This window comes from Mesocricetus auratus, unplaced genomic scaffold (genome assembly GCF_017639785.1).
Source record: "Mesocricetus auratus isolate SY011 unplaced genomic scaffold, BCM_Maur_2.0 Super-Scaffold_100006, whole genome shotgun sequence".
Taxonomy (NCBI): domain Eukaryota; kingdom Metazoa; phylum Chordata; class Mammalia; order Rodentia; family Cricetidae; genus Mesocricetus; species Mesocricetus auratus.
The window spans coordinates 94,899,622-94,927,353 of NW_024429190.1; the positions used below are offsets into that span (position 1 = coordinate 94,899,622).

Here is a 27,732-nt window from a genome sequence, read left to right on the forward strand (position 1 = left end):
ATTGTTCCTATTTCTTTCTTTTTTTTTTTTGGTTTTTATGAGACAGGGTTTCTCTGTATTGTTTTGGAGGCTGTCCGTCCAGCCTGCTGGCCTTGAACTCACAGAGATCCTCCTGCCTCTGCCTCCCGAGTGCTGGGATTAAAGGCGTGCGCCACCACCGTCCGGCAATTGTTCCTATTTCTGAGTTCTTACTCAGCTGTGGATTCCTTTTCAACCAAGAAACTTGGATTTACTAGTTTTTCACATGTACCATGCCAATTTGGTAATTATGCTGTAACTTAAAAATATTATGGAAATGAACTCAGGGAATCTCAGACATTTCCAAGCTCTGTGCCAGCCATGCTTAGTTCCCCATTAAAGCTCAGAAACAGAATTTATTAAAGTATCTCACAGATTATATGATTAGAGATATAACCAACATGAACTTTTTCAAATGGTTAGTAATTGCATTTTTAAAGACATACCAGGTGAAGTGCGTCAAAGGCCTCTGAAATGAGGCAGAATCACAATGCTTGCTTATTTGAGAGCTATAAGAAAATGTAGGACAAAGTCTCCTGAGTATTCAGACAGAAGGTCTACTACCAATGAAAATAGCAGGGCTCACACAGATATTCAGGTTTAGGAAATCTACATGAGACATCGAAATGATTTCATTCTAAGACCACAGGTTATTTGTTCTGCAATTAGTTGTGTATTTACAACTCCATAATATTGCTATATGAAGTAATTCAGATTCTAACATTTCTCCCCCTCACAGTTGGCAAACCCTGAAGCACTTTGTAGTGACAGTGTCTCTGGCCTTCGACTCCTTTTTAGTAGCTACTGTGGAATAGCATGTGTCATGCTTACTTTAGACACAAAAGTAAGGACGGAGAAGTAAAAGGCCAGCATTATCTCCTCAGTCTACTTCTGCAGGCAGGAGACATTACATGATGGAATCTTTATTATGTATTACTTAGCAATTGAAAATGATATTTACATGTGCTGAACTATTGTTACCAATTTTCCTACAACTATTCTGAAAGTGTTTGTGAGTATGGAAGTATGTTTTGTGATAAAGGCCCCTATCAAAATGGGAAAAAAGCAGTTGTCTGGCATGGGTATTGATACTGTTTCTTTTAATATTTAGGACAATCATGGCTGCTTGATCTTGACACCACTGCAGAATCTAATTTGAACTCACAGTCCTTTTAGTACATTAATGGCTCAAAGTAGCCACCACCAAGCATAGGTCTACAAAACACTTTAATTTCTCAGTCTTGATGTACTATGTTTATTAAAGATTTTGGGGCTGGAGAGATGCTTCAGAGGTTAAGAGCACTGGCTGCTCTTCCACAGGTTCTCAATTAATTTCCCAGCAACCACACGGTGACTCACAACACCGTCTGTAATGATATCTGGTGCCCTCTTCTGGCCTGCAGGCATACATGCAGGTAGAACACTATATATAATAAAGATCTTTAAAATTAAAAAAATTCAAGATTAAATTTATCTTAAAATCTTGATTATTTTATATAGGAATTATGAGTAATTTTCTGCATATAATTAATAAGTACATACTTAGATCCATGTAATTATACTTATTTAATAATGTTTAATCTTCCTTTTTTTCTCCCCACAGATTCTGTCAAGTTTTAAGAACAAATGTACCTTATAGCTCATGGAAGAAAAAACACAAATCAAGACGTTTTTGGGTTCCAGGCTGCCAAAATATGGAACAAAATCTGTGAGAAGTACACTGCAGCCAGTGCCAAATGGGGCCACTGTGACTTTATTAGGGACTTCCAAGAACAGTAATGTCAAAAGTTACATCAAAAATAATGGCTCTGATTGTTCATTGTCCCATTCATTTAATTGGAGACAAGCAAATAAATACCAACTTGGTTCACAAAATACAGCAGAACTTAATAGTATTCAGAGTGCACATGGTAAACTAATTGATCCCGAGCAACATGCTCCTGCTCCAGGAACACCGGATGGGAATGGGATAAAGGGAGGCTTGAAAAGTGCTTCTTTGTTCACATCCAAGTTAGCAAGACCGTCCACCATGCTTTTGTCATCTACAGAGGAGTTAAATCAAAAATCCTTTTCTGGACCATCTAGCTTGGGCAAATTCACCAAAGGCACATTTCTAGGAAGGACTTCATATTCTTCGGTCAATGCGAAGTCACATTTGAATACGTTTTATAGGAACCAATCACCCGGTAACATGCAGAAGCCAAGAGTGAACTCCTGTGCCACCAGAAGTAGTTCTGGTGAAAGTTTAGCACAGTCCCCAGACAACACTAAATCTATTACTTGTGAAAAAATGGTAAGGTCACAAAGTTTTTCACATTCCATTCAGAATTCATTCCTCCCGCCTTCATCTATAACCAGATCACATTCCTTCAACAGAGCTGTAGACCTTACAAAGCCTTATCAGAACCAACAGCTACCCGTTCGAGTGCCTCTCCGGTCAGGTATGCTCACAAGAAATTCTCGGCAGTCAGAAGTACTCAATGGGAATGAGCACTTGGGGTTTGGTTTTAATAGACCTTATGCTGCTGGTGGAAAGAAATTGGCCTTATCCAATGGCCCAGGTGTATCTTCCACGTTGGGTTATAGGATGGTTCATCCCTCTCTACTGAAATCTGGCCGAACTCCATTTTCTGGGACTATGACAGTTGATAGTAATAAAAATTCACCTGCTGACATGTGTGTAGAAGAAGAAGCTATGGTTTTGGCGAAGGATGACTCTACCGGTAAAGACCAAGAACTAGTTGAAAATGAAAGCTATCGAACAGACAATGATAAGACCATGAAGCATGAGTCTAAAATTAGGTACCTGAGTGATGATGTGGATGATATTTCCTTGTCATCTTTGTCATCTTCTGATAAGAATGATTTAAGTGAAGATTTCAGTGATGACTTTATAGACTTAGAGGACTCCAACCGAACTAGAATAACTCCAGAGGAAATTACTCTCAAAGAAGAAAAGTGTGAAAATGGACCATCAAAAGATATATTTGATTCTCCTAAGGAAAATGAACAGATCTTCAGCAGAGCTGATGAGTGGATTGATATAAGTGTCTCTGGTAAGTATGAATAGCCTTAAATTTATGTGCTTCCTCCTAGTGACTATAGCAGCTAACATTTAGGATTGTCTTGTGATAGATTCCAAAATGCTGTTTCACGGAGAAGACTCAGTCTAGATAAAAGCGGCGCATCAGGACATCAACCTTGTGGCTTGTCTCGATCCTGCTTTCATCTTGTCTAGGATAGAAACAGTCCAAACTCTTCAGACTCTGCTGTTTTAGGGGCTGTCTTCTTCAGACTTATTCCCATGTAGTATAGCTGTGCTTTTCAGGTGGTCTTCTCTGCTCTGCCTGGAATTACTTGCCATTGAGCATTACCATTCACTGTAGCCATCAGTGCAGTCCGCTAAGAGTAAAGCTGTAGCAAACACCAGTCAGATAACAGGTTGTATTCAGTTGAATGCTTTCTCTCCTAGGGAACGTTTTTGGTCAGCAGTCCTTATGGTGATACTTCAGTGTAGCATTATTTACTTAATATTACTGAGGAGAGTGCCTATTAAACATCTCTTCCTAGACTTGGCTGTATTGGTACTTAGTGCAGAGTGAAGGTTATTTGTTCAATTATCCTGAAAAATGAATGCTGAAGGGAGTGCACAAAGGCATGCTTAGTCACACAGAGTGATGCGCTGGACTCCTGTAGTCTGCAGCTCTTCCAAAATGGAAGACGTCTAGAACACATTTTTTCTTGTTCAGGACACATCTGTGAGGCTAAACAATTCACAGAGAAAGAGAATTTCCTGAATGGTGCTTAAAATTCAGCATTTTGGGAAATATTAAAGAAATGTGAGGATATGAGAAATGTTGCAAGTGAGTTTTATGTTTATTACAAAGTGGTTCGGCAGCTTATTTTTAAAACTTTGCCTGCTTTTTTGTTGTTTGTTTAGAATTTAGAAAAATGCTACAGTTACAGTTTTTGAATCAAATGCTGTTATAATACATTGGATTATTAAAGCATATACTTTAGAAATGAGAAATGACTGTTTTTTAAATTTATGCTTTTTCCTTTCTTTTAAAATCATTTGAAGACAGGAGTGAATGTACAAAGCATACCTCTGGAAATAACTTGATTTCACCAGATACGGATTACAGAGCTGGGTCTTCATTTGAACTCTCTCCATCCGATAGCTCTGATGGAACATACATGTGGGATGAAGAGGGCCTGGAACCCATCGGAACTGTCCATCCTGTTGGCAGCTATGAGTCCTCTGAAATGAACAGCATAGTATGTATGGATTTGTGCCCCATTTCGAGTTTTACTCTATTATAGAAAGTTACATGACACTGATAAATACTTTAAACCTTGAAATCAACCTTCTTATTTAACGACATACTTGTATGTTAATGGCTTATAAAATGTATAACTAAAACATCAAGAATATGTGACACGACTTTAATACACACACACACACACACACACACACACACACAATTCATTATACACCCAGGCATTTGTGCTTTCGGTATTGGTCAGATTCACCTGTCTTTTAGGGAAGTGAAGGGTATGACTGGTAGATGATTTTAGTTGTACTAAGAAGTGCCACTTGGTGAAGGGAGGTCAGGGATGGTGCTAACACTAGTGTTCCACAGAAAGGAAGGAGACCTGATGGAAACATTGCTCCATGGCCAAGCACTAGCTGTGGGCAAACCCTGTGGTAGGCTGTACTACCATTCTACCACAACTCAGTGTGGCTTAGTTCAATGGAAGGTTTTGGCTCTTGTTTTTACCAAGTCTGGGCACCTCTCCAGGATAGTTGCCTTTAGTGACCTAAGCTGCTTTGACCCTGAGCCTGACCTTGTCTTTGAAGCCCCATATTCCTGTGATAGAAGAAGACAGTGTTGACAGCTATACTCTTGAGTATTCTATTTGGCCTGCAAGTGGCACTAGGTGCTGTCATTCACAGCCTGGTAATCAGAGCTTGTCTGTGGTCCCACGTAAGTACTCAGGGAATAGGAAATGTAATCCGTTTCTAGAAAGTGGGAACCAGAGGAGCTGCTGGGCTTTAATGCATAGCTCTTTTACAAAGCATTAAAAGTAACATGGATAATGACACACGCGTAAAATTTAGCTGGTATATTTTAAATGGCTCAGTGTAATTATTAGCATATAAAATAGAAATCTTCATGCAATCAAATTGGCTTGTAGATAGGTAACATTCTAACTGGCTTTTCAGGCAGCATAAACTTTCTATATCCATATAAGCCTGTGACATGGAGAAACACGATGTTCTGCAAGAGACTTTTAGGTTTCACAGACATAAAGAAGCCTTTGTGTATATAGTTTACAGAGTATCTTCATCTGACCAGGTCCAAGTTACAGTTTAAGACTCACTATAATCTTTATTAAGAGGCCTTTTAAATGTGTAATTGAAGTGTTTATCAATGTTTTTTCCAGTAGATGGCAGTAGTAGGCCACTTAGGACACAGTTTTTAAAGGTTCAGTATCATAACGGACAGAAGGCCCTCTCTACAGTTTAGAATGTACATGGATGACCTTGGTGATAAAATCCACGAGTGTGTTTTGGTTACTGTGCTTGAGAATAACAGTTAGGAAGCAAGGAGTATTCACACTGTACTTCAGAACAAGATGGTGACTCCTCGTTTTCCTCTCTGACTTTTGAGTCTGGGGTTCACTGTGTAGGCCAGATAGTCCCACAACTGTGTGTTGAGCAGGGTGACTCCAGATTCATAGAGCTCTGCTTCCCTCTGCTTCCCAAGCTGGGATTAAAGGTGTGCACTACCATGCCCAATTTTGACATTTTTCTTTTCTGGTGCAAGGAGAAGATGGTCTGAGGAAGGATAGAGGATCACCAGCAGCATGTTGAGGTCTGCCTTGATAGTGGACCTACTGTTTTGGATGGGTGTTCATATTTTTCCTCTGAATATTTTCAGCTTCCTTTGTTCTCATGATACATCACTTAACTGTTTGGTCTTAACTGAACTGCCCTGTCTTGGCTGATGTATTTTGTCTTCCCTGTTTGTGCCCAGATATCAGTATAGTTTGTCAGTTTTATTTGTAAATTTCCCTCCCTTTTACAGTAAACCTTCTTGATCTTTAGCAGATAATTTATTTTAAAATAGTTTTGTTTTTTTCTTTTAACCAAGGATGTACTTTACTCTGACATCTTACTATTTTTAAGTGTCTTCCTTTTTCTGTTTTTCCAATTTCTTTTCCTTTGTTTAAATAATTCCTGTCAATACTTGTAACCTAACTCCAAATGAACTTTAGCATGCTCTTTCTCTTCTTGAGCTTTGCAACAGTGTTAATTCCAGTCCAGGTTACTATAAGGGACATTTCTCTAGATTGTAGCTGGTTGTCACTACTGACGCAGTTTAGAGGAAACCACCCACCAGTCGTGTTGTGAATTTAGCCTTGGGTCTTGTGCATGGGGGAGATTGTGTGCCCCCCATCAGTGCCTGAGGCAGGTGGGAAAGCTGGCCCTGCCCACCACCAGCTACAACACTCAGGAGAGCAGGCACTGCACCTCACCCTGCACCTCTCATGGGCAGCACAGTAGAGCCTGCCTGTTGACAGAGGTGTGGGTGATTCAGCCCTGATATTGTGAACATGGAAGAGCCATTACTCACCTGCCATGTGAGACAGGACAGAAATACCCCACCCTCATCAATGCCTGAGCCATGGGAGAGCTATCCCTGAGGGCATTAGAGCTGGAGAGCTGGCCCTGCCCTTCATCTGATGCAGTACTCAGGGTGGTGGGAGAGTGGCCCCTATGCTATGCCTGAGCAACACAGTAGAGCTGGCCCTGAAGGTGTAGGTGTGGGAGACCCAGCCCTGCTCACCCTGGTGGTGAGGACGAGCGAGAGCTGGCAGACTGACCAATCCTGCAACCACCAGGCCCAGAACCAGGCTCATGAGTTGGCCCACCCCAATATCCACCCCATCTGTGGTCTGCTGGAGCATATGAAGGGGCCAGTCATGCATACCCAAAACTGCAGGATTTCCACAGTACAGGGCAACAACAGGATAAATAAGACAAGTTCCAGTGAGGACCCATCATCGATAGTGTAGCAGGACTCAGAGGCCTCAAACCAGACCCATGACTCTGCAATGAACACTTGCAAATAAAGACGCATGGACAAAAGGGCCTACTGTGTGACTCACTGTATCACACTATAGCTTTCATTATGAGATTTTTTTCCCCTTTCTTTTTTCCTCATAAATTTTGCTTGGGGAGGGGTGCTGCAAGGATATAGGGTGGATATGAAGGGACAGGGAAATGAATGGGATCGAGATGCATGATGCAAAAGGCATAAAGAATAAATAAAAGGAAAGTTAAAAAATTGGAGGCTTTGTCTTGCTATGTACCCCAGGTTAAGTTAGCATGTACTGTGAGATCCTTATTCACATTCCCAGAGTTCTGGGATTGAGGACTTGAGCTCCCAGCCTTCCTAGAGTGATTAAAACAGGATGGCCAAGGAGGTGTTCTAAGCAGTCCATTCGGAACATGTTGAGTTTTGTGTTTTTTCAACCTTGCCTTGTTTTCAAATAGTAGGCCAGCGTAACTCCTTATTTAAACCAGCTATTTCACTTTAGAAGCAGATTACTTGACACTAACAAACACTCAGGCCTCCATTTGATGATGCTGACATATTTTTATTTCAAATGAGTCTTCTCTTTTCTTAGAGGCAAGTGGCTGTATTTGGGTTGTTGTCCTGGTGATTGCAGATAGATATCACTGGGATTTAAATGTGCACTGGGTCTTATGAGACTCTTAGTAATTTATGTGACTTTATGAATTCCATTGATTGTAATAAATTTTGGAATTTTTGTTATTCAGAAATAGAAAGGGAAGTGAAAAATACCAAATTTGATATGTATTGTCTTTGAGTTTCAGAGGAAACTTAGGGATTGTAAAAGTAATCTTTAATTAATTATGTGTATGATCTTAGTCTCATTTAACTTACCCTTCAATATTTTACGTTAAAGATTTGATTTGTGTTTCATGAGGCTATTTTCTGGCTAAACTTCGATTCTTAGGAGTTTTTGTGTTTTTATTACATTTACTTAATTGTTTAATGTGTGTACATGAGAGCATCTTGCATACGGAAGTCAGAGGATAACTTGCAGGAGTCAGTTCTCTCTTTCTACCATGTGAGTCCTGTGGAATAAATTCAGGTCCTTAGGCTAGGTGGTAAAGTACTTTACCTGCTGAGACATCTTGCCAGTCCCACTTTTGTCTTTTTCTTTCATGGTGAATTTATAGCTTCTCTTGCTTTTCTATTGAAGCGAATATGGAATAGTCCCCATTCTTTTATATTCATGATGTTATAGTGTTAACATAAAATCAATAACACAGTGTTAATGGTCTCTACAAAATGATGTAGAACATGGTGTGGTTTCATAAAGAGATTGGCCAGATGGTGGTGCATGCTTACATCTTTCCATCTGGAGGCAGGAGGTGTATGAGTTTGAGATCGGCCTGGGCAACATATAGCAAAAGTTCCTGTCAAAAAACAACAACAAAAAAACAAACCAAAAAGCAAAGAAGCAAAGCAAATGCCTTCCCCCTTGAGCCTATTGAGAGTTATTTCCTTACCTGATGTCCCCTGTCCCTCTGATGCTTTAGTATATATTTCTTAGAGATAAGATTGTTTTCCCATGTCTATAGAATAATCATTCAGATCATGACATGAACATGTATACATTACAACTACCTAGTCTTTGCATTTCACTCAGATTTCTCCACTTGACCAGCAACACATTCTTTGGTATTCTTTGGTAATCAGACACATTAGAATCACCCATTGGTTTTAGTCTGTTTCCTGCTAGTGTGCTCCATGGATTTGGCTTTAGTGTTCCATTCCTGTGTTATTCCTGGATTCCATTCTTGTGTTATTCCTTGTTTCTTGTATAAGGTGGTTTAGTCTTTCTTATTCTTTGTTTACTCTAACCCCAGGAATAGCTACATCTCTAGGAGCTCTGGTTCTTTTTCATCATAAATAGAATCATAAAACCAAGTTTCAGGGGCTTGGTATGCTAATTCCTGTCACAGAGTTGTTCCCAGCAGGAAATCTTGTGTGTGTGTGTGTACATGTTCATAGGTGTTCCCCATGTGGCTCACTTACAATATCAGACTAAATCCTGGCTTCCAGTCTTCCCTGTCTATGGAAGTCTTTATAACCCCTTACATTCTCAAGCCTGATATCCAAGCCAATAATGTGGTTTTAGGTTCTAAAGTCTCAGTAAATCTTTATTGAAATGAATGCCATGAAAGGCCCCATAAATATTGCCATTCAGTTAAACAGAAATCCCTAAACTGCAGCTACTGTTTATTGCTGGTTGTATTTTCCATGCATATTGTGACATAACATCTTTAGAAAGTGAGTTTCTAAGGCATCACGTGTCATAATAGCAAGCTGCCAGTAAAATGTGGTGCTAGTGTAGATGGGAAGGTGAGGGACGGCTTACAGAAAGTTGAGACGGTCTTAAAATAGGTAAATGGGAATTTCAAACTCCTCTCCATCCCTCTAGCTGTTCTATGATACTGAATCCAGAACTTGAGAGAATAGAAGGATCTATCCAGTGCAGTTGCTACAGATATGTATCCCTTATAGCGAGAGAAAGAAGCCTGCTCTCTCCCCAAATGTTTTCCCATATTGAATTACCAGTAAAAGTTCTTTCTTGTCCCAGTAATGTAACTCACCTTTGAATAATCTTAAATTTATCAAATATAGTTGTTTTGACCCTTTAAACAGAATTACCTCATTTATTAATAGTGAATGCTATACTACATTGGGTATATTGCAATCTGAAGTTTAATTTAGTAGTTATTTTTTAAGTTTCTACTGTGTTGCAGGAATACTGTTAAGTTCTTATAAAGTTGTCTTTATCTTTAATGAGTTCAGATTCTGGTACCATATAAACAGATGATCACAGCATGGATTTAAAAGTGATAAACTATTATTAGTGTACATGAGGGCTACAGATAATGGAAGGGAGGTGTGACTGTGTTGGAGAAGGAGAAAAGAGAGGTGGGGGAAGAGAATGCATTTGTTTTAAAGAGGGATTGACATTAGAATGAAGCTTTGAGTAATACGTACAGAGTTGATCTGTTGGCCAAGGTATCCATGAAGGTGAACATGTTAGCACAGGAAAAGCCTGTGCAGTAGTGTGTGGGTATCATTAAGTCATGATGAAAAATAGCATCATAGCTGAGTATAAGTGGGAGGTGGAGAGGAGTTAGGGATGAAGTTAGAAGAATGAGCTAGGAAGGCAGGAGAAAACCTGTTATTCCAAGCTAAACCTGCAAATATTTGCAAATATTTTAAAGGTAGTGATATTGACACAGTAGTAAATACTCTATAAATATTTCTATTTCAAATGCTCATATACACTTTTTGTATCTGTGATATTAAACACATTTTTTGGAATATTTATTTGTCTTCCTTAAATACAGAGTTGGTGTACTGTTTAAACTTCCAGGCTAAAGGCTTTGTATTAAACAGAACAAATTTAAAAGTTACTTGTTAGCCGGGCAGTGATGGTGCATGCCTTTAATCCCAGCATTCCAAAGTCAGAGCCAGGCAGATCTTTATGAGTTTGAGGCCAGCCTAGTCTACAGAGATAGTTCCAGAACAACCAAGACTATACAAAGACAGCCCATGTTGATCCCCCCAAAGTAATTTGTTAACAAAAAGCAATGCCCATAACCATGTCTCCATTAGATGTTATTCCTAACATAGGTGCCTGGTTAATAAGACTAAGGAGGTTTGACTTTTCAAAACTAGATTAGACAGGTATTAAAGACTTGTTCAAAAGGACAATGAAGCTAAAAAGTAAATCTATTTCACTAATTGGATGACTTTTAAGAGTTGCTAAAGTTGCTGTTCCATTCCAAATAAGCAATTTATATTTTAAAACACCCCAAGCTATTATCTTTCATTGTTCTAAAGCAAATGCCAGGACCTACTGCCTCCAAGTTCTTACATTTCTAGGGCCATTTAGGTGACATTACCCTAGTCTTTTATTGCTGAGGAGTCAGGTAGATATTCTCAGAACCTGTGAACTGAATACCTTGCCTTGGGTTACATGGAGGTAGAGACTGAAAGGCGGTTTGTGGGGCCTCCATATTTTAATATATGGTGCAGTAGAAAGTAGCCTAAGAACATTAGGTCACAAATTTTGATCTTGCCTATAGAGTTACTGTCTCATAACTTATAACCTGTGGTGTTCTTCCCTCATGAGAGGTTACATTAGATTATTTGGGGACATCTCCAAGCTCTGAGGTTGTTTACAGAGGGATTCTTAATTTTTAATTACATTTCTGTGTGTGTGTGTGTGTGTGAGCGCGCGTGTGCGCGTGCACGCACACTCATGCTGTGAGCACACATTCATGTGATCAGAGAATAACTTTCAGGAGTCCTCTTCTACTATGTATATATCCCTGGTATCAAATACCTGCCGGCCCATCCCAGGATAACCTGGTTCATATCTATGCCAACCATTTAGTTGAATTTAGTCCCAAATCAGGTTCACACCTTTTTAAAAATTTTGTCAGTGTTGCTGCCAACATCTGATGTCTGTTCAGACTCCATTCCAAGGCCCTTCATCCTGTTAGCTTGTCCTGTCTCCTTAATTCATCTGACCTGTGGTAATGGCTGTTTTTTTGTTTGTTTGTTTGCTTGTTTTTGTTTTGTTGTTCTTCCATAATCTTGGTATCTTTGAAGAGTATGGATCCTTTGTTTTTAGAATAATCTCCAGTATGAGTGACTCCTTATAATGAGATTGTGATTATGCTTTTTTTGGCAAGAATGCCACGGAAATGATATTGCGCCCCTTTTCATGCCTATCAGGAAGTGCATGATTTCTTATTTGATACTTATATTGATACTACTTTGTTCAGATAAATGAAGTAATACCCATCAAGTTTTTCAAATGCAGATTTATGTTTCTGTTTATTTTGTGCAGATACTTTGAGAGTGTGCAAACATCATCTTTTCCAGTGTTAGGATTTCGATTTTTTTTAAATTGGAATTTTGATGTAAGAAAGAGCTAACCTATTTCCTGTCTGTTTAAGGTGATTCATGTCACTATGGACTGATAGACACTTACTCCCTATTTCTGCAGTATTGTTTGTTATTCAATTGTTTTTGCTAACTAATAGGAGTACGTTTATGACAGATCCTGTGTGTTTCTGAATGACATTCCTTGTTTTGGCACCAGGAGGTCCTAGGTTTGTCTTGTAGAATCTTTACTTCTATAAATAGATTCAGAAACCCCAACTGAGGACTAGGTGTGCACTTTTTTCATGTCATTGATTTTTAAGCATCATGGTAAAAGTAGTTAGGAATTGTGTGTAATTTCTGCTATTCAGTATCCATAGTGGTACCTTCAACTCCACCTATTAGCACAGAGTTCATTCTAGTCTTTCTTTTTCCTTCTTTTTAACTCCTTTTTCAGCTGAGAAACCTAACCATGACATGTGTGTGTATTAGGGTCATAGTGTGTGCTATAAACGTTTCTGTATGTGTGCATGCATGGGTCATGCCTTGCTTTTCAGCTTTATTCTTAACAGTTTGTAGCTTAAATACTACTTTTCAGGTTTCCTTTGTTTGTTTAGTTCTCAACCTCTCTTTGGTGGTTAACAGTTTGCCATAATTAAGGGTCATTTGCTAGTGTTTGTATTAAACTTCAGGCTTTCTTTATTTCTTAATTTATTTAAAGTATTTATTTCATGTCATTTCGTGGGTATGTTCCTATTTTTTCATACGAGTCATACCACATTATTTTGTTGATACATATTTATTCAGTTACTCTAATAACAATGAATATCAGGATTATTTCTAATATTTTGCAATTAACACATTGCTATAGCAGTCCTAGTAATATTTCTTTTTGTAATTTAGATAGATGCTTTTGTCATCTTCTGTCTTTTCCAGCACTTGTTCAGTTATTCTTAAACTTATGCATACAAAAGTGCTAGCTATTCATTCTCGATAAAGTGTGTCAACAGCTCACTGACAGACTTTAATAAGATGGAGAACTCCTTTTGGGAAGCTAGGGTTACCTGCCCGGCTGATTGACTAGTCTAATAATCTTTAACCAGATGTTTTCTTTCCTTATCTCTCTTGTACTCATTATATACATCATTAGGCAAACTTCTTTTCTTATAAAACATCTCAACTAAAATTTCCCCTTCTTTGGGACTTTTCAAAACGCCTCTTCTCATGTGTGAGGCTTGACCAGGGAATCAGCAGAGAGGTAGGTGAGGAAACAGGAATGTTAGTGCTCTGTGCAAGCCAGATGACAGCATTTGAAGAAACAGGGAAGGAACCAGTGAGGTGGCTCAGCAGGTAAAGGCACTTTCCGCCAACTCAGGACCCATCCAGTGAAGGAGAGTGCCGATTTCTGCATACTGTCCTCCAACCTCTGCATGCCTGCCCCGGCACACATGCACACTGTCTCTCTGTCAATAATTAAATCATAAAAATAAAAAAGTGCTAGTTATTAATACCGCTATGGCAACTACTAAATACATCATATCTGTGCTACTAATGCATTCATGTTTCATTTTATTAAGCATGTCTTAACTAAAATCTGTCACCCACTTTTACAATATCACAAACCTGTAGAACTTAATAAAATTTTAAAAGGCTTAAAATTCAGTGATGTACAAGTTGACTAGGGCTTATTGTTGAGGCCACAACCTACTACATGATTGGCTGCTACTGTAAGTTGCCATGTGCTATATGGCTTCAGGGGTTGACCTGACTGGGCAAGAAGGGAATGAACAAAGGACAGATGCATAGAAAAGCTGAGTCATACTGTGCTCACGTTGGTGATGATACTCCAAGGGCATCAACAGCCGCTACCTGCAAACCTAGTGCCTTTATTTTATTCATCTGAATTGTTGAGGTGGGTTTACTGTATATAGCTGGCTAATGAGTTGGGTTTATAGTAAGTGACTGAACAAGGAGGTGAATTTAACTAATTGTCGTAGATCCTTGCAGGGGAGCAGTCTCAGGTTGCAGTCAATCCCAGAAGAGGAAGTGATGGTTGATAGTTTCTGCCTGTACTGTGAACACTCACACATGAAACAGAGAAGATTAGCAGTTCTCATGGGTCTAAGGCATTGGGATCCTTGGCATGGCACACATTCACTCAGGACTTCCTCTGCTGCTGGCACATTCCCTTAGGCCTTCCTCCACTCCCTACAAGAAATACCTTGGTTACAGGTGACTCTGTGAAAGAAATAAAGAGAAAAAAGAGAGTCAGCGTATACTTGCACATTTATTGTAAGTACATTGAATATCTTCCCAACAATTTCTCTTGAGTTGTAACTACGATCCAGCAGCTGAGATGGCTCAGCTGGTAAAAGTGCTTCCTGGAGCCTGATGGCCTCAGTGCTGGAGGGCCCGTAGGTGAAGGACAGAGACTACTTGCCAACGTTCTCCTCTGCTCTCTGTTGTTCTGTGTCATGTATGCACCTGCATATTCGTTCTCATTCACTCGTACTCACTCCTGCATGGCCTCCCCTCCGTCCTTGTGCACATACACATATGCACAATAAATATGTTATAACCCAATTTTCCTATAAAGTTATCTTTTCTTGCATCCCTTCTTACCCTCCCCCTTCCTTCCTTCCTTCCTTCCCTCCCTCCCTTCTCTCTTTCCTTTCCCACCTCTCTCTCTCTGCCTCCCCCTGTCCCTCCCTCCCTTTTGTCTTTTGGGGCACTGTCTACTTTCCTTTGTGGAGTTCTGTGTGCAGGCCACAGAATTCCTTTTAAACTTAGCATAGATAAATCGCATGTGAGGATATAAGTGGGTATAAACAACCCCCTTTTTATTTATTTAGTTATTTGACAATTAAGTATCTGATGATGTCATTCCATAATAGCTTGACCCCATGGATAACAAGGAGTTTTACTAACATGGTTAATATTAAAATTTCTCAAATTATTTGCTAGCATAAGTAGGATCATTATTAATATTTAATTGTAATAAGAGTCCTAGAAAAGAAATATATAAAATGCTAAATAGTTGTTTTTGTTTTTTAAATTTTGGGGGCCTGCCACCCAGCTCCCAAATAAATACACTGAGATGTCTTCTTACTTATGAATGCCCACCCTTAGCATGGCTTGTTTCTAGCCAGCTGTTCTAATTTAAATTAGTCTGTTTCTCTTCCATATTTTGCCTCTGGGCTTTTTACTTTTTTTTATTCTATATGTCTTTCTTCCCTTCTTACTCTGTGGCTGGTTGTGTGGCTGGGGGGCTGACCCCTGGTGGCATCCTCTCCTTTTCTCACTCCTAGCTCTTCCTTTTCTCAAGCCTAAATTTCTCCTCCTATTTATTCTCTCTGCCTGGCAGTTCCACCTATTTCTTTCCCCTGCCTGGCTATTGGCCAGTTAGCTCTTTATTAGACCAATCAGGTATTTAGGCAGGCAAACACAACATCATTAATCAAATATTGCACAGCATAAGTGAATGTAACACATCTTAAATATTCTACAATAGAGCTATTTGACAAAGTTAAGCTCCAGATAAGATACAGTGGTGTTTTACTGGCATTTCCAGGGTCCCCTGCCATTCCTGGGGCTGTGTTTTGTAGCAGATTAGTTAGGGAGAAGCATTGTGCATGCCTGTATTGTGTTTTGAGCACAGATCTTTCCATTCCTGACAGCAGAGAATGGTCCAAGACATAGACAGCCGTATTTGCAGATATCAAGCTGATGTCCATTCACTGTTAATTATGTGTTAGAAGCTTGGAATACTGTATAAAATTTGTGTTTAATAGAGGATAGGCTCTCATGAGCCTCCTTTAACTTCCTCTCTTGCCAGAGTCTGATCTGTTATCAGTCCAGGGGAAAGCATAAAAGTAAAAAGCATAAAATTCTTTAATTAACAATAGTCATTAACTTTTAAAGATTTAAACTTAAGTCTTTAAATTTAAAGTTTGGTATTTTCAAAATTTAGAATAATCATAGTTATGAGTTTAAGAACACTTTCCTCCTAGGTAACAGGATATTTATAAATACCTTAAGTAATCATCGAAAATCTGATGTAGAAACAATTGGGTTTTTCTATGCAAGCATGAAAGTGCCTGTTTAGCTGATACTGTAAGAAATAAAATGGTAGCAGTATCAAAGCATAACAGTTTGGTGGAGGAAGTATTTGATCAAAGACTTTAGTTTTTACTACATTCTGAAGACAATTTGATATAACAGATTTACATATTGTATCCATATAGTTGTAGGTGGAAAACTTTAAAATAATCTAATTCTTACTGATTGTCCTTTTGGTTAAACTCTTCTTGGCCTCCAAGGGGATTTAAGATACATATATTTTATGTTTGCATTTTCTCACCATATTTTCTGGAAAAATATTCTTTTAAAAGTATTTTATATATTTTTATATTATGGGCACATTTGTCTGTGGCGTTTGATTCCCTGGAACTGAAGTTAAAACAGTTGTGAGATAACATATGGGTACTGGGAATTGAGCCTGGGTCCTCTGGAAGAGTAGCCAGTGCTCTTACTGCCAAGCTATCGCTCCAGTCTGCCCAGAAAAATAATCGAAAAATACTTTATTGATTTCTGTTTTTCCTTTAAATGTATCCCAATCCTGTTTAAGTTATTTTTAAATTTTTCGTTATGTTGTGCAAACATATAAATTTAAAAATGAAGTTTTAGCAATAAAGACAATAGAAAATTTCTCTATATTACTAATGTTGCTAGTGTGTGATTGGATAGATGCATAACTTGACCAGGCAATTGTTTTTATGCCTGATTTTAAACTTTTTTTGTTCTTAATTACTTGTTTTAGGCTTAACCTTCAGAACACATTTAGAAGAGCAAAGCTTGTTTTTTAAATTAATCATATTTGTACTTAGTATGACTACAACAACTTAGTTTTGAGTGTATTAAAGAATTTGATAATTTATAGGGTGGTTGACTATTAATTTGCATGTCTTGAATATCTTTTAGCAGTTTATATCAAGTTAGTAAATTTTAGAAGATTAGCATTTTACAGTTTTAGACAAACATCTTTAAGTCAATTTTTGTTAACCTGAGTATGCCTTCATAACCTTAGGGAGTTATCTTCATACAAAAACCCATTCTAACCCAAAATATCTTGGAGATTTGCTGTTGCCTCTTTCATTTAAAAAGGAGATATAATAATAAGCAGAGGGCTCGTTAGGACTTAGAAGTTCATAGGTGCTGTCCTTTACTGGCTTTCTTCCTAGGCAGGTTTCTTTTTCTTCTTGTGTTTTCTAGAGACAGAGGTGACAGTGGTTCAGCATTACTGACATGTTTTAATAAGATTGGATTTATTTGTTTTTACTGTTTTTGGTTGTGAGCCTAGCCATCTCTCCAGCCCTATTACTATTATCCCTATTATTTTTAGAGCAAGGAACTCCACCTTATGTTTGTCTGTTGATCTCTGCATCTACCTCCATGGGTTGTTGGATAATGTCTGTCTGATGACAGTTGGGCCAGACACCAATCTGGTCACAGGAGATGACCAGTTCAGGCTACTTATCCACTGTTCCAGGAGCCTGCATGAGACTGACCTAGGCACAAGGCATATTATATGTTACAGCTGTGTAGCTTGGTCTTCTTGTGGGACTTCTAACAGCAGGAATTTTACTGGGTCACCTTGCCCAAGCGTACGTAATACATGGGGAGGTGCTTAGTCATACTGCAACTTGATATGCCATGGTTTATTGATAGTCATGGGAGACCTTCCCTTTCCTGGGTGGAGAGGGAAGAGGTGGAGGTTGGGGGGATGTGAGGGGAGGAATGGAGGGAGGGTGCAGCTGGGATGTGAAATAAATAGATGAATAAAAAAGTAGCACCTGAAACAGAGAAGGCTAGTAGCTTTTTGAATAATGTGACTGCTAAGACCTTAGCTCATAAAAATAATCCCTTAATGATAAAAATCCTACAGAAGTTATTTTTCCACTAAATAAAATGCAGATATTTGTTTCACACTGCTAATAATTGACAGGGCATATTAACATGTTACTTGGGATCTATAAAAACAAGATCCTCCTTTTAAGATTTTATAAAAATACTCTAAGGGTATTACCTAAACTTACAACTTAAAACCCTATAGAGATTGCTTTTAATGCTTTTATAGATGGCTCCTGAAAAGGACAAAGCATGTTTACACACAAATTTCACATGCTTCCCCCAAAAAAGTCTAAACTTTTGCTGTAACACATCAGCTTTTATTAAATGTTTTTCTGCTACTGAATATTTTAACATTGGAATTTCGTGGTTGGTAATTCATGGTGGTCTCTGGGAGTTTATGCTAATTAGGTAGTTTAGTTCTAGAGGCTTGTTATACCAGAAGGACCAAACAATAAGAAAAGAGTTGCTTTGAGCCATGTATTAGGCTGGCCTCTGGGAGAAAAAAAAATGCTGGAGGTAGAGTTCAGTCATGTGGATAGTAATTTAATCAGTCTTGACTTTGTAACACAATTCCAGCAAAACCCCCCGGACACCGGGTCGTGGGTGGCATCTTTGTAACAGTGCTCTGTGTGTGTTGTTTTGTGTCAGTGTGCCATAGAGATGACACGCTCTGGCTTTATTAGGAGAGGGCATGGAAGGTTTGAATTCATGACCATTCCAGACCTTGTCTTACGTGGTGGCTCTTTCTTAGTGTATGTGTGTTTGTATTTTTTGACCATAATTCTAAATGTATCACTTTCCTGGGTTCTTTGAGTTCTACCGAATTGTCAAATCCCAGTAAGACCTTTGAGAACCCTTCAACCTGCAGCCAGTATCTCAAGTATGGTTTTTGTGGAAGCCTGTGCCCTGTAACATTTTGCCTAACTATAGATAGTGCCAAAAGTCATTGTAGTTGGTATCAGGAAAAAGTAGAATTTGGTATACCAACCCTGAGTCACCAAAACCCGTGTTTAATGAAGAGAGGCTGAAAGGGTGGTGTATGGGATAGGTTCCTTTAATTCTTGGATGAGTGCCTGTTCACTTGTGCTGTGACATTATAGTGTCACAGTGCCCTATTACTAAAGGTGAAAGGAGTGAGATCTTATTCCTATAGAGAACTCTTTTGAGTAGAACATGAAAGGCAGAATAGAAAGAAATGAAGTATACAGTCCTTGAGGTATTATCATCTGTAATGGAAGCCATATGAAAGTGACTAGTTTAGAAGTTTTGGTTTTGACTGCTTTGTAGTGGGAGAGTTGTTAGGGTTGATATAGGATCCAGATGACAGAGCTTGCTACTGAGCAACCATGGGTGTCTACATAGGATTCAGAAACATAGCTGGTTATTCCTGAGGTAGCACTGGACTGGATAAGGCTGTTACACAGTGGCTGATAGGTTAGCTAAAAGCTATTGGAGAGTTTGTTTACATGAAAGAAAGCTGTCTTTCTCCTTTGAGTGCTAAGTGGAACACCCTGGATAAAGTGGTTGTCTTTCACATGCATGTCATGCTGAACTGGGCCTCTCTCGGTTACTTTCACTAAAAATCTTCCATGTCCAAGAAGGGGAACCAAATAAACAAATAAGGATTTTAAATATGAGTCAGAGAAATAATCATATGAAATCAATTCAAAACACAAGCAAGTGGAGCTGGAGAGATGACTCAGCAGTTTAGAGCCCTTGCTGGTCTTCCAGAGGACCTGCGTTCAATTCCCAGCACCTACATAGTGGCTCACAACCATCGCTAACTCTAGTTGCAACGTCTTCTTCTGCCCTCCAAGGGTACCAGACACACAAACTGTATATAGACACACATGTAGGAAAATATATACATAAAATAAAATCATATCCAAGTTATCAAAGTAGACAAAAGAATCAATGTCTTCAAGGCTTCACACTGTTCCAAGCACGGAAACGCAGAAGGAACTGGTTTAGGCCCTTTAATGCTTTAGAACCATCATGGAATGTTGGCTGTACACCCACTGATGTACTCAACAGAGCAGCATAAAGACCTTTGTTTTGGAGACTGAAGAAACAGCTCATTCAGTAAAATGCTTGTAAGCTGGGTTTCATAGGTGTAGCTTTGCTGTCATAAGCAGAAAGCACAGTCTCACAGCAGACTTGCTGGTCCTTTGGCTCTTAGAATCTTTCTGCTCTCTCTTCTTTGATGTCTCCTAGGCCTTAGTTGTAAAAATTGTGTTGTAGTGTATCATTTCGGTGCCCACAGTCAGTTCTTTTCTGCATTTTTGACTAATCGTGGTTTTTCTGTAATGGTATCCTGCTGCAAAAAGAAGCTTCTCTGATGAGAGGTGAACTGTACTTGTGGTTAGTTAGGAAAGTGGCAGGAGTAGTTTTGCTGTATCTATAATTGCAGTAGGTATGGTCACAATACCAGGCCTGATTCCCTCCTGTTAAGTGAGTCTTCAATTAGATGACTTTTGGTTACCACCAAAATACCCAAAATACGAGTGCCACAACTGTGCCTTAGCTTGCCATGCTGGGCATCACAAGTGGTTCATAAGCTTCACAGCTGGGTAGGACCACTGCCTGTTTCCCATCTTTAGCAGATCACGTATCACCTTGTACTGTAATACCTAGTCCTCAGGAAAGAGGTTTTTGGGTGAGTTCCAACTCAAATCCTTTGAGTTCTGTGTCCACAATACATGGTGTCTTCAGCAGTAGGGATTTACTTCCAGCTTCGGAGGTAACCAAGGGCAACAACAGTAGCCTGTGTTGCTTTGGGAGTCTCTTGGACTCTTGACCAACAACTCAGGTTTCTCATGCCTGCACTGGGGTTTTTGTTAGCTATGGTTCTCGTGGGGAGTGTTAATCACTGCAAGTGGTGCAACTTCATTTAAAATACATAATGTATAGATAGATATATACTTTTATGTATTTTATAATTTTAGATAAATGTAAAGTAATTGCCTGTCTTTTCTCAAGCATGCTAGTGTTATTTTCCCCTCCTCCTCCTTGCTGCTTCTGTATTAAGCCTCCCTTTCTTCTCCTGAGTGAAAGATGCTTATTTTTCTCATTTTCTTGTATCTTACCCGCATCCTGCTATTCCCCCTTTTAGAGCTGGGGATCCAAAATTCAAAGTATAGGTACAGATGAATTTTTAAAAATAATTTAAAAAATCAGAACTGTTTTATTCTTACAGATGTTAAATAAATCCAAGTTGCTATGTGATGAATACTTTCAAAATGAATGGCTGTGTGTGTCCCTTGGATGAGGTCACAGTGATTTTCCTGCTTTTATTCATAGGATATTCTGAATAATCTTGAGTCGTGTGATCTTGAGGATGATGACCTTATGCTGGATGTGGATTTGCCGGAGGATGCACCTCTTGAAAATGGTAAGTTAAGATTGCTAAGTCTGCAGGTGTGTGTGTGTGTGTGTGTGTGTGTGTGTGTGTGTGTGTGTGTGTGTGTTGTGTGAGTGGCTGGGTTGTAACCAGTTTGATAACTTTTAGGTCAAGATTGGGAATCAGTCGCTGTTGGTGTAAGACAGGTTTACATTTATTTACATGTTTAAAACCTGATTGTGTTGTATGATTCAGCAACGTTGTATACCTTAATCTAAACATGGTGTGTGAGTGTATTTGAATACCTAGTTTTTCCTCACTTTGCTTCATTTTGAATTCCAAAGGAAATCTATTTATAGAAGCGTTTACTTTGTAAAGCATTATAATGTATTAATTTGATATCTATTTTAAGGTCAGTTTTGGGAAAGTAATCACCTTCTGAATGAAGGTGACTCCTAATTTTAGTTTATCTTTCCTCTTTTACTCGTAATTTTAGTCTCTTTCTCTCTGTGTCCCAGTAACCAGCAAGGTAAGGTTTTAGACAATCTATATACAAAAGGACTCTTGACCCCAGTGGTATAGCATATACAGGGTTTCTATATTAGGACCTAGTAAGAGAGCCAGAGACACCCTTGGGAATCCTGCAGTTCTGGAAACAATGGCTCCAGAGATCTGAGGATTCCCTTTCAGTACACATTTGTGTGGTGTCCCAGACTTCCTCAGAGCCAGGGAGAAAGTATGAAGAGAGGGTGATTTTCTTTTTATCCCTGGTGCTAGAAGTGTTGGAGGTTTTCAGAAACTGAGTATGTTTGTTCCAAGTGTGCTTTCTTCTTACCACCACGTCAGTCAGATTGCCTTTGGTTGAACTTTTTTTGTGTGTTAATCCCACAAAAAAACGTGCTCTGTTACAGTCTGCAGAATGAACATGTATATATTTCCCTGATTCATGAATCCTGAATTACCTGGCATGGCATATTGTATGAGACTGTGTAGATTCCTGAGGAATTTTAGGCTCTACACTACTTTGGGGTGGTTATTCTTATGAAAATCTTAGAAGTATAACAGGGAGAGCAGAAATTCACATTTTAGGCTTAGAATCACCACCCTCATTTTAACCACGTTCTGCTGAGCAAGTCTTTTGACCTAGCCTACCCGACTGAAACCACTCACAACAGGCAGTCTGTGGCCATGATTAAGCTTGGATTCATAAATCTGTTAAGTGAAGCACAAAGGGTATTGTTTATTGTTACTGTAGGAGTAGAGACTGTTAGACTTTCCTGTGGTGCTTCTGGCACTTGGGATACTTCTGCAACCAGAATGGAATTCCAGTCCTGAGAAAGAAAAATTATAGCCAGCACCAGGAGGAACAGAGAGCTGAACTGCCAGCCTTAGGATAGTGCAGGGAGATTTTAAGGAGGGTACTTAGGGAACCACTACTTTCTAGAGCTATAACAGTATAGCACCTCAATGGGTAGTAGAAGTCATAGTTGCTGTTGAGAAGTCTTAGTGACCTGGGGGACCAAGTTCAACACTCTGCTGGCACACAAAGAAAAAATAAAATGTAAACCACTGAAGAACGACTGAGTAGTAATAGCAAGACCTAATGGTACAGGAGATGTGACATGCTCGATTGCTTTTTTATTCTTTTTTCAAGACTGGTAGGGAAGGGTGAGGGATTTCCATCCTTGGAATAAGTCATAGCATAAGTAGTGCAACTACAGTTTCTCTTTGGAAATGTTATTCCCTTTTTGAGCTGGTAGAGGAAACATAGGTCAAACCAGTCTTAGATCTCACCTCATTTCTGGAGCTCAGCCTAGCCACTCTCATGTTAGACAGATGTGGAATCGCAGAGAAGCTGCAGGTCTTTGAGGTCTTTGTTGCATTCTCAGGAGAAATAGTCATGAACTCCACTGACATTGCACATATGTCATAGATGTTTTCCTAGGAGAAAACAAACAAATATTGACTATTTTGAACTAAAATAACACTAAAGAAAGCAGAGCGTGGGCCTAAAATTAGTTCTCTATGTAGATACCCAAATAAAATAGTACTTGTTACTACTATGGCTGGGGGATAAGAAAGTGGAAGTGCTGGTAAGTTAGGGATCGTTTCACATGCTGGTGACTGTTGGCTTTAGTGCTTATTCGCTGTTTTCCATTTGAAGTAGTTGTACAAGTTTAAGAAGAGGTATTGGTTTGCTGAGCCAGCGGGTGTTTCAGCTTCCCTAATTCTGCCAGTATCATTGGTGTTTGTGCCCAAGAAGATGGCCAAATCAGTGAGACCTTCCATTTGGATTTGATCTGGGTACAGCTTACTATGACCTCATTAAGAATAGGTGGCCCTTTGTTTTACAAAACGTTTATTGGGTAGCATGTGTGCATGTATGTGGGGGGGTGTACTTTCTTTTCCATGTGTATCAATGCGGAGGCTAGAGGTTGATAATGGGTGTGTTCCTCTATTGTTCACCTCCTAATTGTTTGAGACAGAGTTTCTTCTGTGAATCTGATGTTCCCCATTTTGCTCAGACTGACTGGCTGGTCACTGAACACCAGGATTTTCTAGTGTCCACCCACCTTGTGCTGGGGGTTATAGGCACCCATTGCCAAGCCCTTTGTTTTTGTATGAGTATGTGAGGGCTCTGAACTCTGTGCTTCTTGCTTACAGAGTAATAATTTTTCCCACTGAGTCATCTCTCTAGTCCCTTTCTTGATGCTTTTAAAGAAGTCCTAAGGAAAGTGCTTATCTGATAATTGCATTTATGTGTTGGTCTTTTTGTCTGTGCCAGGGGAGGAAAGAATGTGTGTTAGTCTAATGCTTGCTGAACAGTTACAGTCTAGGATTTGGAGATGTTCACTTCTGAGTGTTTTGGTGACCCTTGGATGGGTATATAACAGTAATGACGTTCAGGTTATTGTTATAGTTTATGTATATTAGTAGAACAATTGATCACTTACTGGTCAGTAAGTAAAACATTTGCATGCTTATAGCTGCAAGTGCTATAATATTTGTAAGGAGACTGAGAAGAGCAGGACAGAGGCAGGTGATGCAGGACAGAATGCAGGTCAAAGGCCACATGAGCAATTAAAGAGGATATAAAGCCAAGTGTTTTTCTGATTTTAACTCTGTCATAGTCTTTTCTTACTTTCTGTTGGATAAGTACATTAAAATATAATTGATAGTGAGAGTGAAAAAAACCCTGTGAATCCCATGGCTGAGTGGCTACCTTAATCTAGTTGTGCCATGTTTTTATTTGGAAGTTTATTATAATAAGATGGTTTTAGATAAAAATAAAACATTTGCAAGGCTCCTTTAAGTTTTTTGAGAAGCTTGTGTGGAGCCCAAATGCCGGCAGTCAAGTGTTCTACTTCCTCTAAGGACACTTCATTAATTGCCAAGTTTTCCTTTTCTCTCCCTAATGTCTGTGGAAAGGAAAGGGTGTTCAGAGACCCGTTGTCCCCCCTCTGAGTGACAGACAGAGCGTCTGTCTGCTGTGTAGGATATTATTTTATTCGTGCTCCATTCTGCTTTTTTCTTTGGCTCATCCAAGATCTTCAAGCTTTGGGACTCTGGTGGTTTTCTCTAATGTTTTTTATTGAAGGTTTTCATAGAAGGTGAGGAAGATGGGGTAACATTTGTTTTGGAGTCTTGTGAATGCTTTCTGATGGTGTTCACTGACCCTGGTGTCTGCAGTGAATGTAACTGTCACCTCTCCCCCTCTTCCTTGCAGGTTCAAATCAGAGCTCAATATGTGTTCACAGAAAAGATTTAGAAAATCCTTTTCTATACTGTCTTTTGAACTCCATTGTAGGATTTTATTTGTTTGATTTTTTTTTTGAGATAGGGACTAATTGTGTAGCCTTGACTGACCTATAATGTGTTATGTAGACTAGGATGCCCATCAACTCACTGAGGTTTGCCTGTCTCTGCTTCCGAACACCCCCCATGCCTTTCTGCCATCACAGGCTCATAAACTACTGTCACATTCTTAATGTGTTTTGTATCTTTATGTTTTTTCTTAGAGAATCTTTTAATTATGAGCAAGTTGATCTTCCAGCACTAGATTATGATTCCTAAGTCTAGATTTCTCTGGGGATTTTTTCCAATGCCATTTAGACCTTTTAAATTATTTAGCCATGCCCTCTGAGCTGAGAACAGACTGTATACAGTTTTCCCTGCTCTGAAAATCTTTAGCTTTACTAGATATCGCATTTAGGCTTTTGTCTCATTTAAAAGGAGTGGCAACAGGTCAGAGGGAGAGGTCATTCAGAAGGAAATCAAAGGGATGTGGAATTGTGGGTGAGGAATCATGAACCGTTTAGGCTTGAGTTGTGAGTTAGAAGGCTTGCACTTAGTGACAGAATTTTTTTAATTTTGCAAGCTCTTCTTTTTTCTTTTTAAACCTTGACCTGAATTAGTAGACCAAGGAATTTCATAAGGAAACAGTTTTGCAATCTGAATTTCTTTTGGAAGGCTATTGGATGTTTGCAATTGGTTCTTCTGTTGTAGGCCTCTTTGTGTTGTAGAGTGTTTCTCAGTAGTTCTGGTATGCCAGAAACGCAGCTGTGTTGCCTTTTCCCCTTGTCTAGGAAATTCTGATGGCCAGCCATCGCCCACAAATACACACCTGGCATTTGGCACATTAGAGTGTAATCCTCAGGTTAGTGGATTGCCCTAGTGAATACTTTCTCTGTATACTGTTAATCATTTTAGTCATTCTGTTTAGACTTTAGACTTTGAAAGATGTTTTTCTAATTATTTACTGAATGCCACACAAAGTTCAATTACTGACTAAATTATATTTAGCTCATGTTTAAATCCATACGGCCACATTTTTGCTACAGTTTGTATTAAGATACATGAGGCTCATCTTACTCTTGTTTGCTTCCAGTTACTTGTGTTTTTCCTAGAAATTTATCTTTCTGTACCAGTATCATGTTAAGTAATTCAGTTTATGATTTTTTTCATTTAAATGATTTTTTCTTTTTGAACATTTAATTACAGTTGAAAACTTTCTTGATAATGTAAAGCCTCCTTGGGTTTTGTCAGTTATAATGTCATCCTATTTCTCATCCAATTACTTATATAAAAATTACTACCTGTGTCATCATTATCTCTCTTAGGACTTGAAAGCTCTAATGTAAGAGAAAAAAATCTAGGATAAATTGGGTATCATGTTTTATTCCTTCATCAAACAATGAAAAATGACACCCAGCATGACAGGATCCATATATCATATACCTCTATTAGCTAATTAGATTCTTCCCATCTTCAGTGGGTTAGAACACCAATGCTGTCTGTCTTTTACAGTCCTAGAACTAACAAATGCTACTTTTTGCCATTGGAACTAGTGACCTTCAGCAGGAAGAAGACTACTCTCCAGACATAGCTTCAGGTCATAGTTCGGGTCTGGTCTGGTCTGACCGAAAGGTGCTTTTGGGTCAGCATCTTGGCTTTCGTAGTTTGCAGCTGAGATAGCTTTAGGATTGCCCTTAGTCTTTGTCAGTGATGTAGTACAGGTACCATCAGCCTTGCAGCATTACACATTCAGGGGAACTTATTTTCCCTGTTAAAATGTATGTGCTGCTCTTGTTAGACCCAAGAACCAGATTTTTATCAATCTCCCTCTTGTGATTTTGTTGTTCCCATTTTTTTTCTATTTTATATATTTTATTCTGTCAAGGAATACCTTAATCTTGCCTAGGTAACCACCACTAATATTTTAATGTTACCATCTTAGCTAGGTTCCAAGTTTGTAAGCGTGTGCTTGATGGACAGAAGTCTGAGGAAGGTGCATAGGACAGCACTCTCGGGAGAGTCAGGATCCTCTGTAGAAATTAGATCTAGATGTGAACTTTAATCTTTTGCTGTAGTGGTGGATGTTTGTCTTTCCTGCTAACCCAACGTTAGGAATGAATTCCAAGGTAAGTAAGGAGCCCTGATTTGGAGTCTGTTCACCAAAGCCACACGGTAGCTTGTGCTCTGGAATTGCTCTAATAATTGGCTTGCTTCCTTCTTGCTAGTCTTTGCTCTGTGCTGATTTTCATTCTGAGAATATGCAGGTCATTCTAACAACAACATTGATTCCTTTGGTACTGGAAATTTCTCTTCCTAAATTAAGGAAAAATATTTAAAAGTAGATGTGTATTAGCTTAATTGCTAGGTGGATACTCTGGGGGCCTCAGTGAATGTATCTATGAGTGTAATGCAGCTGTGAGTTTGATGGTGTTACCAAAGAAACTAAACTGAAATTAGCTTGAAACCTTAAAGTTTACTTAAAAATTTTCCTTTGCCACCTCATTTCTACTGATATTTTTCAACATAGTGGTCATCATACCATTTATTATCCATAACTGCAAATTCAACTTGATTTTAACAATAAATTAACAAGTTACTGGGAGTAATTTCATATGTTAGACTTCTTTTAAAAGCTATCTCTACAAACTATGC

The 27,732-nt window shown here is 38.9% G+C and overlaps 1 protein-coding gene across 11 annotated transcripts in view; it reads left to right on the forward strand.

The window, feature by feature from the left end:
• The window catches only part of Ccser2 (coiled-coil serine rich protein 2), a 110,248-nt gene that overhangs the window by 25,776 nt on the left and 56,740 nt on the right, over window positions 1–27,732 (forward strand). For 10 of the 11 annotated variants that reach the window (XR_002384355.2, XM_021231531.2, XM_021231533.2 and 7 more), the window contains exons 2-4: window positions 1,622–3,074; window positions 4,100–4,296; window positions 21,246–21,336. Coding sequence is in view for 10 of the 11 variants with exons in the window: in XM_021231531.2 (XP_021087190.1) it covers window positions 1,661–3,074; window positions 4,100–4,296; window positions 21,246–21,336 (1,702 nt within the window). In the remaining variant the exon portion in view is untranslated. Of the gene's footprint in view, window positions 1–1,621; window positions 3,075–4,099; window positions 4,297–9,454; window positions 9,528–21,245; window positions 21,337–27,732 lie in introns of those variants that run through there. The other variant, XM_040747680.1, reaches the window with a different exon arrangement.